General features: G+C 46.1%; 1 protein-coding gene across 3 annotated transcripts in view; it reads left to right on the forward strand.

Annotated features, from left to right (window-relative positions):
• The window catches only part of AOAH (acyloxyacyl hydrolase), a 68169-nt gene that overhangs the window by 46501 nt on the left and 5739 nt on the right, over positions 1-15929 (forward strand). For all 3 annotated transcript variants that reach the window (XM_048951328.1, XM_048951330.1, XM_048951329.1), the window contains exons 16-21: positions 48-122; positions 5423-5595; positions 7822-7880; positions 7961-8020; positions 9517-9613; positions 12508-12584. In XM_048951328.1, coding sequence (XP_048807285.1) covers positions 48-122; positions 5423-5595; positions 7822-7880; positions 7961-8020; positions 9517-9613; positions 12508-12584 — 541 coding nt within the window. The remainder of the gene's footprint in view (positions 1-47; positions 123-5422; positions 5596-7821; positions 7881-7960; positions 8021-9516; positions 9614-12507; positions 12585-15929) is intronic.

The following is a 15929-nucleotide window of genomic DNA, read 5'->3' on the forward strand; positions in this document are numbered from 1 at the left end:
CTCTGAGGATGTATTGCCCACTAATATGCTGCTGATTTACCTTTCAGCTTGGCCAGAAACCAACTGTTGGACAATCCAGCCATAGTTATCTATGCTACAATTGGGAATGACGTCTGCAATGGGTAAGGTGGAAATCAAGCTAGCTTTTATATGGCCATAAATTTGGTTCTTTAGACTATTCCTTGCTGCTTTGACATTTTATTCTCTTTGCTTTAGGCTTCCCCTCAGTGATGTTTTGCTTTGCTGTTGTTGCTTGGTCTTTGCTTCACTCTCATTTTTCTGCTGAAAATACTGGTTATCACCTTATCTGCATCTATCATTGCTGCCTACCAGCCCTTACTTAGAGCTCTTCCGTCTTTTTTTTACTGATAAAGTGACCAAAGGCAATGCTTGAAGTTGACTATTTCTTATATAGCAAATGAAGGATTACAACAACAGGAGGAAAAAGAATAGCCTTTATGAGCATGTGTACCCATTTTGCCCAGTGTGCCATCTCCCACCAGATGGGGTAGTGAGCCATGCCTACCTTTTGTGAAGAGCCACAATATGGTCTCCTGTCAAGGTCGATTTCCATGCTGCCTATGCTGCACGCTGCCTGCAGGCTTTGTTGTGCTCTCCTGATGGCTTTTTTTTTTTCTTTCTGGCTTTGCTCACATCACAAGCTCAGCAGGAGAATGAACTGAAGCTTTCCAAACTAATGATTCTGGCACTACCCATTATGAACGCTCACAGGGTTGCCCAGAGGTCATTGTTTTGATACTTCTCTTCCTCCCTTAGTGACAAAACTACAGCCCAGAAAGTTCACACTTGCAAACAGGCCAATGCGCAGCACACCCAAACACCAGCTTTGTTTTTGCAAGTGGTCTAAAAGGGCACTCTGTCTATCTAACATCATCTTCACCACGATGGATCTTCAGATTTCCTTTTAAGCCAGACTCACAGTTTGACCTGGCAGGCAGCGAAGCACCACACAGCTGTTCACTTGCTGTGGTATGCTGGAGAGAACTGGGAAGTGCAAGAATTCACTGGGTTGAGGTAGGACAGTTTAATAAGCAAGAGTTGGAAGCGAAAGGAAGGGAAGGGAAGGAGAACTAACAGAAATCTCCAGTAACAACAAAAAGAATGCGCAACACAGGTGATGCCCGAAACAGTTGCTCACCACCTGCTAATGCCCAGCCAATCTCTCCAAGCAGCAGCTGCTCCCCAAACCCTACTTTTATTGCTGATCATGAACTCATGTAGTATTGGTCAGCCTTTTGGCTGGTTTAGGTCAGCTGCTCTAAACTGTCCCCTCCCAGCTCCGTGTTCCCCCAGCATGAAAAGCTGAAACGTCCTTGGCCCTGTGCAGCGCTGCTCAGCAACAACTGAAACATTGCTGTGTTATCAACATAATTCTCATTTAAGTCCAAAACAAAGCACTGAAAATTATCTCAGCTGAAACCACAACAGCCAAAGGCGTGAATCTGATTTAGGCTGATACTTTCAAACACATGTTTTAATATGTGATCGTTGCCTTCCCAGAGGAGCCCTCCCTAATACCTCTAGAACAAGTTGGGGTTTTCCCCTTCCACCTCCCAAGGTGACAGCGTTCCCATGCTCTTCTCTGTCACCCAGTAATCCCCTTCTCCCAACATATCTAGTTTAAAGCCTTGATAACCTGCAGGCAACACATCTCCCTGTGGGACGGATCCTTGGTTCCCCTATGAAAGGATATGATGACAGCCCTTCCTGATTGACACTGCAGCAATACAGGGAGCAGTCTGATTAGCCCCGGGCAATCTCTCCTGTGTGGGTGGACCTTCACCCACATCCACATCCCCCTGTCCCTCCAGCTCCAGAGCCTCATACCTGCTATGTAAGGGCACCTGGGAAGGTGGGACAGGCTGAGAGGCAGTCTGCTTGTTGCCCCAAACAGGGACTTCTTTCCATCCCTCACTGTCTCTGAGGTCACCCCCTCCCATCTGACTGGGAGAGGGTAGATGATCCCTTGAAAGTTTGCTTGAAGAGCATCTCTCCCTTGCCCTTCCTGTAGTGATGGCAGAGTGCTACTCCCAAACTGGGAGAAGAACTCCTTGAGAACAGCCCAGCAGAGGAGGACTTGGGGATCCTGATGGAAGCTGGCCATGAGGCAGCAGTGTGTGCCTGCAGCCCGGAAGGCCAGCTGTGTTCTGGGCTGCATGAAAAAGGGGCGGCCAGCAGGAGAGGGAGGTGATCGTCCCCCTCTGCTCGGCTCTTGTGAGGCCCCATCTGCAGCGCTGCGTCCTGGCCTGGGGCCCCCAGCACAGGAAGGACGTGGAGCTCTGGGAGCGGGGCCAGAGGAGGCACTGAGATGAGCAGAGGGCTGGAGCAGCTCTGTGTGAGGAAAGGTTGAGGGAACTGGGCTTGTTCAGCTTGGAGAAGAGAAGGCTGCGGGGAGACCTCATGGTGGCCTTCCAGTACTTGAAGGGAGCATATAAACAGGAGGGGAATGGCTGTTCGTGAGGATGGATAGTGACAGGACAAGGGGGAATGGTTTTAAAGTGAGACAGGGGAGGTTTAGGTTGGATATTAGGAGGAAGTTTTTCACCCAGAGGGTGGTGAAGCACTGGAACAGGTTGCCCAAGGAGGCTGTGGATGCCCCATCCCTGCAGGCATTCAAGGCTAGGCTGGATGTGGCTCTGGGCAGCCTGGGCTGCAGGTTGGTGACCTGCACATAGCAGGGGGTTGGAACTGGATGAGCACTGTGCTCCTTTTCAATCCAGGCCATTCTGTGATTCTATGATTCTATGATGCACACACATGGAAGACCTTCCAAGGCTTTTGAGGGCTCATCTGCAGGCTATGTAATAAAGCTGGCACTATTATGAAGGCTGTCATTAACACATCCCCATTTCAGTGGTCTCAAGCTTTGCTTAACAGCATGTGCTTGGGTTAGAACTTGGCATGTTGGGTACTGTGCTCCAGACAGGGATGGACAAGAACCAGGCAGGGCTCTCTCTGTCCTTACAGTGCCCAGGAGCCATCTTGATATGTCTTCTCCCAGGCTTGGCCCAGGCTCTGCTGAGCATGTATTCCAACTCTGCTAAAGTCACTGCTTTTCCCTGTGATTTAGTCCTCATTCTGCAGGTTAATCCTCTCACTTCCCCTGCCCCTAGCACAGCTTTCTATTCTTGCCTGAAGGAAAAAAAGAAGCTCTCCACAAGTTTAAATGATTTCAACTTTATGTCATCCATTTGTATGTTACAAAACAGCATTTGTTACTGCTTTGTCATGGTGCCCATTACCTGCCGGAGACACTTTTGTCTGCTCTGATTTTCTTTGCTGTCTGTTTTCCTCCACAACATTCAAGCATCAAAAGAGATGCTGGCTGTGTTGATCCCTGTGACTCCTGTAAAGGAAATACTGCAGCTGGTATGGAAACATCACGCTTCCACTGGATGGGATGGGGAGCACAGCAGGATTTTTTTGTCATCTGGTCACTCTATGGTCTGATAATGCCCAAAGCATCCAGAATGTGCAGCATCCAGAATGCCTGGCTATAAGCCACAAACTAGACAAATGAAAACCTGTTCAGGACATCTTTGAAGAGCAGTAATTTTATCTTTCTGGCCATCTGGAAGTGTTTGAGCTTCAGACAAGAGAGTCGAGAATCGTGCTGAGCACACTGGAGACATAATTCTTGGCCAAGGTGTGGTTAAAATGCCCACTTTCATGTGAAGGGCAGGGCAACGAGTTACTTGGATTCTTGTAGAGGAGGAAGATAATGAAACTGAGGGTGTGATGTACGCTCCCAGTAATGTCCACACTCTGAGAATAATGAGCACCACCAATTGCAGACACCACGCTGTCTCTGCACCTTTTGATTGCACTTGGGGCATGGCAACCTTCTCCAGCCTCTCTTTCCCAGCTTTGAAATTACAACTTCTGCAGCAAACACAAGGGTGACAGTGGCCAAACATGTTTTGAGGAGAGCTGGAAAAGCATTGTCCAGATTGCATGAGGCTTTCTCTATGTGGAACCTGTGGTATTGAGACATCCATGAGTTGCATGTGTCCATCCATTGTGCATTTGTGTACTGTATGGAAGCAGGGAGCTTTCCCTAAAATAGCCTGATCCAATGCAAGCAGCCAAGCATCCTGCCATTAATGCTGCTCGCTACATGCTGGAATGATACCAGCTTCCAGAGGTTCCAGAGGTTTTAATTTCAAAGCCTGGCACAGAGAAGAAATGTAAAGAAATGCATGGAAACACCTGCGTGGCTTCAGTGGGGAATGACAAGAGAACATGGAGCTATGAATGTCTTATCAATTTTATCTCCCTCTGCTGTATTTGCTTACCATAGTGACCTTACATCAGCTCAGTATTTTGAAATCAAGTTCTGCAACACCTGCAGGTGAAAATGAAATAATTTAAGGGCAAAACTACAGCCTTATCTCAAAAGTACTTGGTTTGGGTGGCTGTCACAAACATGAACCTGAATCTTAATGCTGTTTTTCACTTCTCTCTAACCAAAAATTCTCAGACACTGCAGAAGCACATACTGCACTAAGATCAACATCTTGGCCCAGGAAAGTTGTCTAATTACTATCTTGCAGGCAAAATGTAGCTTAGCAAGGAATCCCAGATCCTTAACGGAAGGGCATGGCACTGCCACATAGGACTCAGTCCTCCCCACAGTGCAACCATTTCTAGTGCCTCAAAGCAAAACACCAGAGGTTGTGGAGGCTTCTGCTTTTGCAGGGCACTCACCAGCAAAGCAATCCTGCCTGATCTCCCAACGGTTTAGTCATCCCCATCTTGAGCTTGCCCTGCTCTTACTCATGGGGAAGCCGTATTGGCTATATGTGGCTCATGGACTTTGACAGGGAAGGTCTCCAAGCCCCTGTACCACGTGGAAGGCTTAGGGGTGCTCTTCAGATAAAGGATTCCAGGAAAAGGCCTTTCTTTCTGAAAGCTTTGGTAAAGCTGAGCTGCATTTTCACAACAGACCAGCATCATCTCCCCAGCCCTTGGGAGATTACCTGCCTGGAGACACTTCCATCCATCTGTTGATATGAGGCAGTAGCACTCAGGAGAGATCAGGCGATCATTCTTTATATAATGCAGTGGTTGTTTTATTAATACAACAAGAGCAGTTTCTCTAGGAAGCCTGGGGGAGTTTGGCTTGTTTGTTTTTCTTGTGTAAGTTGGAATTTATTTCAACTTCAGAGGTCACTCCACAAAACAAGACTGCACACCCGCCTTTTGTTTGTTAATTTCTGCATTGCTCATAATTACGGCAATAGCAACAAGAGTCTAAAGAGCATCACGTCACTTCTATAAGGTTTTGTTCAGCTAACCTAACATGGAAGAACAGAAAACAAGAAAGCACTGCTATTGCACGTGCCTGTTTGTAGGCCCAGCAGTGCCTGACACAATGCCCTGCTTGCACCCTCTTCTACAGGAACCAGGACACGCTGGCTCACATGACCACCCCCAAAGAAATGTTCTCCAACGTCATGCAAGCTCTGCGATACCTGGACTCCCGGCTTCCAAACAGCAGCCACGTGATTCTGACAGGCTTGGTGGATGGCCGCTTTCTCTGGGATAATCTACACAACAGATATCATCCTCTGGGTAAATATGAGATGCTGTGGGGTCCTCTTGGTTATCACTCACTCATGTTTCCTTCTCTCCCTGAGTAATTTGTGAAATATCGGCATATTTCAAGTAAGCCTAAGTAGTGGAGATCTGGAAAGTATGAACTTGCCTGTGCAGTTGGATAGTCACCCCCAGCATGGAATAGAGCATCTAGAGGGCAGATCCCTAAACATATGATCCCCAAACCCACTCAGCCCCAAACAATTCTCAACACAAAATGTAGAGGTGGAAACAAGCTGGGCACTCGGTGAACAACTCCAGTCTCTGACTGATGGATGTCTTGGTAAAACTGGGTGTGGACCAGGGCAGGATTAAGCCAAGGAGTTGCAAAAGACTGAGTAGATACTAGAGAAATAAATTTTCCACAAGCACTCGGGTGACTGCCACCTCCTATTCTGCACATAGGTGTGACCACTGAAGCTTCACACCACATAGGCATGTTTTGAGGCTTTCTCTCAAGCAAAGTTGCCCTTAGGTGCCTTGAGATAATGTTTGTTCTTATTATCACACTGTCAATAAAGAAAAAACACAAAATATTTCATCCAGGTAGCAAAGAAAATTTTTATCGAAATACCATTAACAAAAATCATAAAACCATGACATTTTTACACGTAACAAAAGTATGTTTGGTGTTCTCCATTCAAGTGTAGGTATGAGGAACTGTAGAGGAACCAGGCCAAAAGTATGTTCCTTCTGATCTTTGGGTAAAGAAATCTTTCCTGCATCTGAATAAGTAAGAAGTTGTTGCCATATCAGTCTTCATCAGTAAAGGGAGAGAAGAGAAGGTAAATCACTTCAGTGAGATGGTAGATTATATCTTCAAATGATTTTTGCTATTTGAGCTTTCACGTGGCTTTGATTTCCCCAAGTTCTGTCATTACCCATAGGCCCCATAGTTTCTGCTTGATATACTGCCTGGTCATTTTGCCCCTCAAAAGTACATTCCTTTTCTCGGGAAGTCTGAAGTCTCCATTTCTACTGTTCTTCTATAATCCTCCCCTTCTACTCTGCCCATGTGAGGCCACATTCAGACTACTGTGTCCAGTTCTGGGCTTCCCAGTTCAGAAAAGACAGGAATCTCCTAGAAGGAGTCCAGCGAAGGGCCACAAAGATGATAAAGTGCCTGGAGCATCTCCCCTGTGAGGAAAGACTGAGTAACCTGGATCTGTTCAGCCTGGGGAAAAGAATACTGAGAGGGGAATCTGATTAATGTTTAGAAACATCTAAATGGAGGTGGGAGGCAAATGGATGAAGCCAGGCTCTTCTTGGTGGTGCGTAGTGACAGGACAAGGAGTAATAAACTTGAACATAGGAAGTTCCATACCTATGCCTATACAACCTATTATAGGGAACCTGCTTTAGCAGGGGGTTGGACTTGGTGATCTCTGGAAGCCCCTTCCAACCCCTGTGATTCTGTGATCATCACCTTTTCCCAAATTAGCACTGTACTACTATCAAGTGAAAACATAACGAAAAAAAAAGGAAACCCCCATTCCTTCTGGCTCAGGGGGAGACAATAACTCTTCAGTCACACAAATGCACTTCTGTGCTTGAGTGCATGTTTATCACAGGGGCGGCTCCTCTACTGGGTGTCTAATTATCAAAGATAACACGTAGCATTTTTGGCACAAGGCAAACCAGGAGCGATTAGCTATAGGGCCAGTTGGCAATTTTTCAGAGGGCTTCAATCACCTCAGAGGGAACCAATTAATCCTCAGCAACATGTTTTGCAGCAAGACATCACTTCTGGCAGATCTTCCGACAGGTTGTGAGGAGGTTTCCCTGCTTGGCAGCCCATCAGGCTCTGCCAGCAGTCATCCTGGCTTTCTGACAAAATACCCACCTGGGCTCATGTAGACCAAACCCATCGGCTGCGGCAGCCATTTGCACCCCAGGCCCCACAAAAGCCCTTGTCAGGACCTGGCATTTGGGACTGTGTGGGTCCAGGACGTTCCCACCTGCCCTTGATGTTTGAGCTCTCCTGCTGTTGTTCCCTGACTGTAGGATGAGAGAAGGAGCCACACCTGTGCCACGTTGCTCCTACAAAGCAGCCCGAGGAGCCCATTCCATTTGGGTGCTGTCATGCTCTGTAGTTCCTGGAACAGCAATGAAAAATCTGGGGATGCGTAGAGACACAAAGCAAAGTCATGGCAGTACCTGTGGCCACTGGGCATGCAGAGCTTCTCTCTCTGTGTTTTGCAGGGCAGCTGAACAGAGACGTCACCTACAGCCAGCTGTACACTTTCCTCAACTGCCTTCAGGTAAGGTCTCCCTTAGGAGCATCCCTGCCCTCTCCTCTCATTTGCTTGCCACTGACCCCCTGCCTCCCCTGCCCACCCAGGTGAGCCCCTGCAGCGGCTGGCTGACTGCCAATGAGACCCTCAGGAACCTGACCTCAGAGGTAAGGAGAAATGGTACCTCTGAGTTTGATGTGCAGGTCCGCCCTCTTGCCCAGAGAGTCTTCCAGTCTGCCCTACCCCTGAATCTTGCATAGAATCCTAGAATTATTTACCCTGGAAAAGATCTCCAAGACCAGCAAGTCCAACTGTCCACCTGACCTACAAAGACCCACCACTGACCGTGTCCCTTAGTGCCACATCCATGAGTCTCATTAATACCTCCAGGGGTGGGGACTCCACTACCTGCCAGGTGAGCCAGTTCCAATATTGAACACCCTCTCCGTGATGAAATTCTTCCTAAATACCAGGTGTCTTGTGTTATACAACCAGATGTTTTCACTGAAACAGCACAAGATGCCCTAAATCATTTCACAACAGCCAGAGCAGATAAAAATACATCATTGGAATGCAGAGCAACTAAAAGAATATGCAATGTCTCCATATCGAGAGAAAGCTTAAACAGAAACTACGTACTGATTTCTTTCATTTTGCTTTAGTCTTACATGACTGCTATGATGCTGGACTAAACCTGGTATCCCAAATGCAAGACATCAGAACACTTTTTCTTCCATAAATGTGGGTGACAAGATGTGGCATTTTCTGTGCCCATCCTTTCAAGTATCCTGCAGGCTCTCAGAGCACAGCACAGCTAACTTGTGTTCATCCCATGATCCTTCAGCTGTCCAAATTCATTCTTGAGAGACGTGATCTCTCTGAGGTCCCCATGATCTCCATGAGACAAAAACATTCAGGGTCTTGCTCTTTGAGAAGAAATTCTTTGATAAGGAAACTGCTCACAGGCCAGGGGCTGCGAGCATGATAAGCTGATGGCACAGGTTTTGCTGGCTGCAGGAGCAAACCCCTGCCCAGGGTCTGCATTGATGTCCCTCAAGCACATTGCTCCTGGTGGCATGGCCAACAAAAAATATGGCTTTAATTTTGCCAGGTTTTACATATGTTTTGCACTGTACGCTCCACCCCTCTTCACTTCTGAAGCACATTCCTAAATCTTTGCAGGACTGCACCTTATTTAACACTAGCACTACAGAACATAGAGGGCACGTAACAGCTGTTACATGCCCTGTTTCCTAAATACTGTTAAGTATTTAGGAGATCTTAACTTCTGTTGTGTCTGTAGAATTCACCCTACATTGGGTCAGTTGCTGATGGAGGTAATTTACTCCACTGAGAGTAAGAGCAGAATACAGCCTGGCTAGCTGAGCATTAATACCATTGATACAGCAGCAGGGAGATAATGGGAAAGGAAAACACTGAGCCTGTATAGAAAGTTTTAGTCTTCCTTAAGAGGAACTGGGCTGCTACTCATCAAAAGGCCCCTGAAATGGGAGGGCCTGAATAGTTATACAGAAGCAGGGTCACTGCCGAAAGAAATTTCTGGTAAAGTAGCTATGTGTCATGTTAGTCTTATTATCTGAGTTGGTGCAATCTGCAATGGCACAGGGCATTGAGTTTTCACTGCATTGCTTGATTTTTGCAGAGAGCCTTACAACTTTCCAATGTCCTGAAAGAAATCAGCAGAACTCAGAAGTTTGCCAACTTTGATGTTTTCTACATGGATTTCCCACTGAAACAAAGTAAGTGGCTTTTCCTTCTCCTCTCTCAAGTGGTGCTAACCCATCCCAATGTGCTAGCTCTGTAGCAAGGGCAGGTTTTCTCAGTCAGTTTTCCTCCCTGAGAAATGCAGCCACCTTCCCTGCTGCCAAAAGCATCTCCCTCAGCAGGAACTAGCTTCTGCCCTGTGTTTCCTTCCGCACCAAAATACCACTCTACACTGACTTGAGGGACTTGCAACACTCACCCTTACGTGATCTTAAGTGACACTATGTAAGCACATCCCCTAAATCACTTTCTTCTGCTGCTGACACAGTACAAACAGAACTTACAGCACCACATATCACGAGGAAAGCAGAAGCACTCCTGACAAATCAGTGGTAGGAACAGTCTTGTCACCTCCCTGCGGGCAATGGGGTCATTGCCATACACTCTGTAGCCACCTTTTCCCCAGGGTGACTTGTCCCCATCCCTCGGCCCACAGGACAGGAACTCCAATTTGACCATCTTGGGGCCTCCTCATTGTCATGGACTTTTAGATTCCATATACAGTGCGTAATAATTAAATAAAAAAATCTGATCTGCATTCTCTTATTTTTGTATTCACCAAGAGGTCCTGCTTGAAAAATTATGCCTGAGGACCATATGTTCCTTTTTTTTTTAATGGCATTTTAAATCTCAGAACGTAGACAGCTAGAAGAGCCGTGAAGGGACAGAAGCAGCTGGCAATACTTCAAAGTGTACATCTCCAACACCTCTCCCAGTCAGCGTCTGCCCATCCTCGGTAGCACAAAGCTGCTGAGGCACCCAGGACTATTGCAAAAGTCTCAGCCGGAGCCAAAACCCATCAAACTCACAAATTTATTTTATTCTCCGTGACCCAGTTCTGGGAGCTGGGCTGGGTCTCACGCAGAGCACACAGAGGAGGAGGTAAAGCTTAGGGTGGGATTTTTTCCATCCAAAACTGAAACTCAAAGACGCCTTTGTCAAGCCAGATATCATAGCAAAGAGTTTCAAGGTGGCCAAGTTTTTGCTAATTAATATTTAACAAGATGTTGGGATTTGAAACAAACTACCTGCTGGGTAGGCAAATTACTTTAATAAGTTGAACTGATAACTTTAGGTAATTTATTTGCTTTCGCAAAAAGAAACACAAGACATAATTTGCTGTTCTTGATTACACTGCATTAAATAAACGAGGCAAACGAACACACATGCACATACAAACACCACCTCTGACAGACACCCTGCAAAGTTTCCTGCAGCCCTGGAGCCGGCGATGTGCGCTTCCATCAGTAAAGCTGTCAGCTCGTGGATGCACTCAGAAGCGAGCTGAGGCTGCTGACCTACTTTCTGCTCTCCTCCTGAAGCAAGTGCAAATCCTCCCCTAGGCTCCCCAGGCATCAAATATTTAGCAGTGGTTGCAGTGCTGTGATGAGGACAAGAGTTCTAGGCGGGCATGTGCTGATATCTACACAACCACTCCCAGCTTTCTTGGATGGAGCCTTCTTGGGTGTAGAGCACTTATTGGAGATTTAGGCGGGCATTCAAGTTGCTTTTGGCTTAAGAACCTAGTGGTTATGTAAAGAAGTAGTACATTAACAAGGGCTGGTTTTGGCTTCTCCTGGAGTGGATGTGAGCAAGCTCTGACCTAGCCTAGCCTAGGAGATAGGCATATTTTAAGGCAACCTCTGGATGCTTGCAGTTGGTCTAAGAACAGCTCTAGGATTTTCAGAGGTCAAACTGACCTTTGTTGCCAGAAATTTTGCTCACCTTACTTACCTGCTGTTTCTGGCACTGGAAGGGGAGTCTGTCTAAAACACAACACAACACACAGCCTCATACCCAATGTAAGACGTCATCTGTAGGGGGCTGGCCAAGCTCACACCATGTGTGTTGTGTGTGAACCCAGTCCCTGCTGTAACATAAGATGAGCATTTCAATGTGCCCAATATTTTTGAAAGAAGCTTCCGAGTCCTGTTCTGCAAAACAAGTCACTTTGCTGTTGAATAAAGCATCACAATTACATTTCTTTAGTTAAAGCAGGAATGCTGCCAATCTATGAATTCAGGGCCAGAATGAGGATCCGGGCATCGCTTCTTGCCACAACAGCCAGAGGCCATGCTGGTAGTTCTAGGTCAAAACTGTAGCACTTGAAAGGAGAATACTTTTCTCCTGACAGGATGCCCACTAGGCACTCTATTAGGAATTCTTAATCTGTCATTATAAAAGAAGTGATCAAATTTTCAGTCTGTTAATGTTATATCCACTGGTCCCACGTTTGATCGCTACGGCCCTTTTGAAGAAGGCAAGCTTTTTGCTTCTCTAATGGCTCTGCGGCTCACAGTAGAGCATCATTTGCAACGACTGTTGTGCTTATGTAATTCAAAAGGTTATTTTGTTGGAGTTGAATAAGGCCACTCGGAAGAAAGGTAACTGAAAGTGACATCCCATTCCTGCAGACATCAGCCCCTGTGAATACTGTGCTACCATCTCTTTCTCTAAAAAGCCCTGTTTTCTGTAGCTTTTCCTTTCATAGTTGTATTTCCTGCTCTGCTGAAGCTGCAACTAAAGTGGAAAATACAGAAGTATTGAATCACTATTAAATAATTTATAGCTTCACTCACTACAGCACTGGTCTTACTGGAGGGAAAGAGAATTGTTTTACAGTCATTTACATTCACAGCACTTCCTTGCTTAAATATTTCAGATTTTAAAAAACAACAATAAAATCTTAAATACTGCCCCAAGGAGATGGAGATTGTATGCAGTAATGGCTCTGACAACTTTATGTAAATTATCATAATCTTCACTCAGCGTTGCTGTGAGCTTAAAAGTACTGTGGGCATTTGGAGGAGGATGGGGGGGGTCTTATCTCAGTGCAGTGCAGTAACCCCTCCTCTTTTGTGCTCTGCAGCAGCCGAAGAGTGGCACAGGATGGGCGGTGAGCCCTGGCAGCTGATCGAGCCAGTGGATGGCTTCCATCCCAGCCAGGTAAAATCCTGAGGCGATGGCAGGGAGTGGTGTGGAGAGCGGGATGCCAGCGTCTGCCTGCGGTGCCTGGTTGTCCTGCAGAGGGGAGGGTGGACTGTGGGATTTCTCTTTTATAAGAGATGCTGGTTCAGTCCCTGCCCCTAACCATGACCATGACCATGATGCTGGCCCTGCCTATGCCCATGTCCGTGTCCCTTTGCCAAGCTCCTCGTCCATGTTCGTACCCCTGTATCCCACATCCTCATCCTCCAAGGCCACAGATCCCCCTAGCATATCCCAGATCAAAGCATTCATTTTGAAGCTATACATGTAAATTGGTTTATGCTCTACGGCTATGTATTGTGAAAAACTTCTCTCCCCATTTCTTTGCCTCTAAGGAGGGGTGGCAAGAGAAGGTTTGCAGTCAGAAGTAGATGAAAGGAGAGGAGAAATAGCAGCTCAACCGAAACCCCATGCTTGGGCTCACTGGTCTTGTGCTAGGTTTGCCTAGTTTCCATCATGTTTGCTTTTGGAGTACTCCTTTCTGTACCCGTACAGTGTTTTTAAGAGCAATCAGCTCTTAAATCCCGTGACCAACTACAACAAAGCAATTCTTTTTTTTTTCTATAGCTTCAGGTTTCAAACACACACTTATTTGGAAACAGATACATACTTGAAATTTGAAAAGTGAAGCAAAAGAGTGTCCCATCTTCCCAGTACCACCCTGCGTAGAGCTGTATGACTGCCCCTCAAATGACAATACCTCATAGCTGCTTCCCATGCTCAAAAGAATTTAGGAGGGGGATTTATGATGGAAGACAACCCCCCGCATGTGTTCACTCCCACCCACCACCAAATAATCCAAATAGAAAAGAACTCCTAGGAAAGAGTGGAAGAGCTTTGGGCACACATTCCAAGAACTGCATTCCAAACTGCATTCCAAACTACATTTCTGCAGCTTCCCCACTAACTGTCTCTTCAGCCATGGAGAGCTGCGTGGGGAAATCCAAAGCCAAAATAAGTCTTTCCCTTGATATCCTTTACATCTGTGATGATCAGGTGAAGCAAAATGGTCTCTAGCACACCCTTGCCATGCCACAAAATCTTCCTGTTTCCAAAGGGACTCTTTCACATCAGCATTAGTGCCTGCTTGGCTACCAGGCGCTGCCACAAGATAGCTGCAGGGAAATACAAATTTGCAGCCTGAGGACGTGGGGAAAGCGTGCCTAGATTTTTCGCTGCAGGCCTTTTGAAAGGAAGCAATTAGAGAAAACTTGGCAAATGAAACGGGTGTGAAAACAGCGATGAAATCAACCCCGTTTCCAACCATGCCATCTGGGGAAACAGCACTGAGAGAGTCTGGAGGTGAGCAGATAAGCTATTTGTAGCTGTTCGACATCTTAACCTGAGGGTGTACATGGCCACCAGCAAGAGACCACCACAGGAGCCAGGCTCTCCAGGTCACAGCTTTTCCAACATGCTCCTGTCTACATCCTGCAACACAGCACAGCATGGAGCCCAGCAGGCATTTGCCTTGAAGGGAACCTTCCCAAGCCAGAAGAAAATGACAGAAGGGCATGGAAGGGCAGCTGCAAGCCTACGCACATCCAACTGCTGCCATATTTTCTCCCCTCAGGCCCAGCATCCTACTGTCATTACTATCTCCCTCTCCTGCTGTTAGGATGACATTAATGCTTTTATAGGTATGTTTTCCCATACAGTCAAGGTGCCAGCTGTAGATATGCCTCACTTCAAGTGAGTTATTTCCCTTCTAGGATTTATTAATTAGCCTTATCCAAACATCCACCACTTTAAATCCATTTTTCTTTTTCCTGCTATTATACACAAGCCCGTTATCAACACAGCACTATTTGGGCTGAGACACAGCACTCTGCTCTGAACGAACGGCTCTCGCAGTACAAAGCAGGGGAAGTTTGAGCACAGCATGATTTTTAAGAGTTAGCTTGAGAGAGATGACAAACAACTCGCTCACTCCTCATACAAGTTTTATTTAAGGTTTGACTTCATGCCAGCCTCTGGCCAGGTACAATTTTAACACCGCTTAATGCTGCCTAGCACAAGAGAGTTGATACCCCGCGGCTTGCCGAGGGATTGAAGTCTCTTACCTCCATCTCTGCAGCAATTCCTCACTCATCATGTACAGCTCAGCAAATAAATATGACAAATACGTCCTTGCCTGGGCAATTTTGCTGCATTTTTCTCAAAGCAGATCTCAAAGCATTAGAGTAATATTCACAAATATTTGAAGTGAGCAGCACTCCGAGGAAAGCGTATGCGTTTTAGCTGTTGCTAGAGGGACACCATGATTGATCCCTAGTGGTATTGAAACTCCTTTGGGCAGGAGAAGTCTGAGCTCTGCCCCCGAGTTTCACTTGCCCCTTATCTGCTATCTCATTAATGACAGAAATCCATAACTCAGTGGTATAACCAGGTGTATCTGATTGAGTATTGGTCCAACTATACAGGAAGAGAGTGGAAGAGAATTGCATCCTTCCAAAAGCCACATACAAATCATTGCAGAGAGACAATGCAAGAGGAAAAAAAGAAAAAAGACTATGATACATACGTCCCATCAGAGCTACTATGTTTTCTCATGCATTGACAAAGGCTAGGTTAGGACACTTTAATTAAATAGTGTCCATAGAGAGTAACTGATTCTTAAAAATCCTTAAAAGAAGGGAAAAGCACCAAGCACTCATTTGTTTAGCCCAGCCAAGAATTGTGTCCTATGAAAGTGTTCCTGGGGGACAAAGGGCATTTTCCTGTGTGTTTTCATTAAGCTGCAAAGTTGAAAGTTGTGAATACACGTTCTTGGCATAATCCTCTATCGCAGGTTTCAAAGCTGTAATTGCACTCTGCAGATTTTGCATCTTTTATTTATTTTTTAACCAAAACTCACAGATCAAGCTGTAAGGGGACGAAAATCACACCTTTTAACACCTAAAATCAGGGCACGTAACTCAGTCCTCTCAAGATCCCTCTAGAGTAATCTCTGAGACAGTGCTCCCTCAGGTCCTGCTCAGTTGCCCTTGGAAGAAATCGACTTTCTCTTCCCCATTGACTACAGGGGGAGCCCAGGGAGTTTTTCAGCATCTCTTCCATTCTACAAATCTCGCTGCAAACCATCCTGAGTGCCAGATGGTTTCAAGGACATTGCTTCTTTCTGGAACAGCTGATTGCTTTGTTTGTATGGAACAGCCATGCATTTCAACAGGATCCTGTATAAATTGCTTCATTTCTTGCTTTTACGAAGTTACCACAGAGAATGTGAAAGCCCTGAGCATCACAAACTGTAAACTGAGATGCTTGGAAGAGTCTTAATGGTTATGTACAGGCAGGAAAGCA

This window comes from Lagopus muta, chromosome 7, assembly GCF_023343835.1.
Source record: "Lagopus muta isolate bLagMut1 chromosome 7, bLagMut1 primary, whole genome shotgun sequence".
NCBI classification, from domain to species: Eukaryota; Metazoa; Chordata; class Aves; order Galliformes; family Phasianidae; genus Lagopus; species Lagopus muta.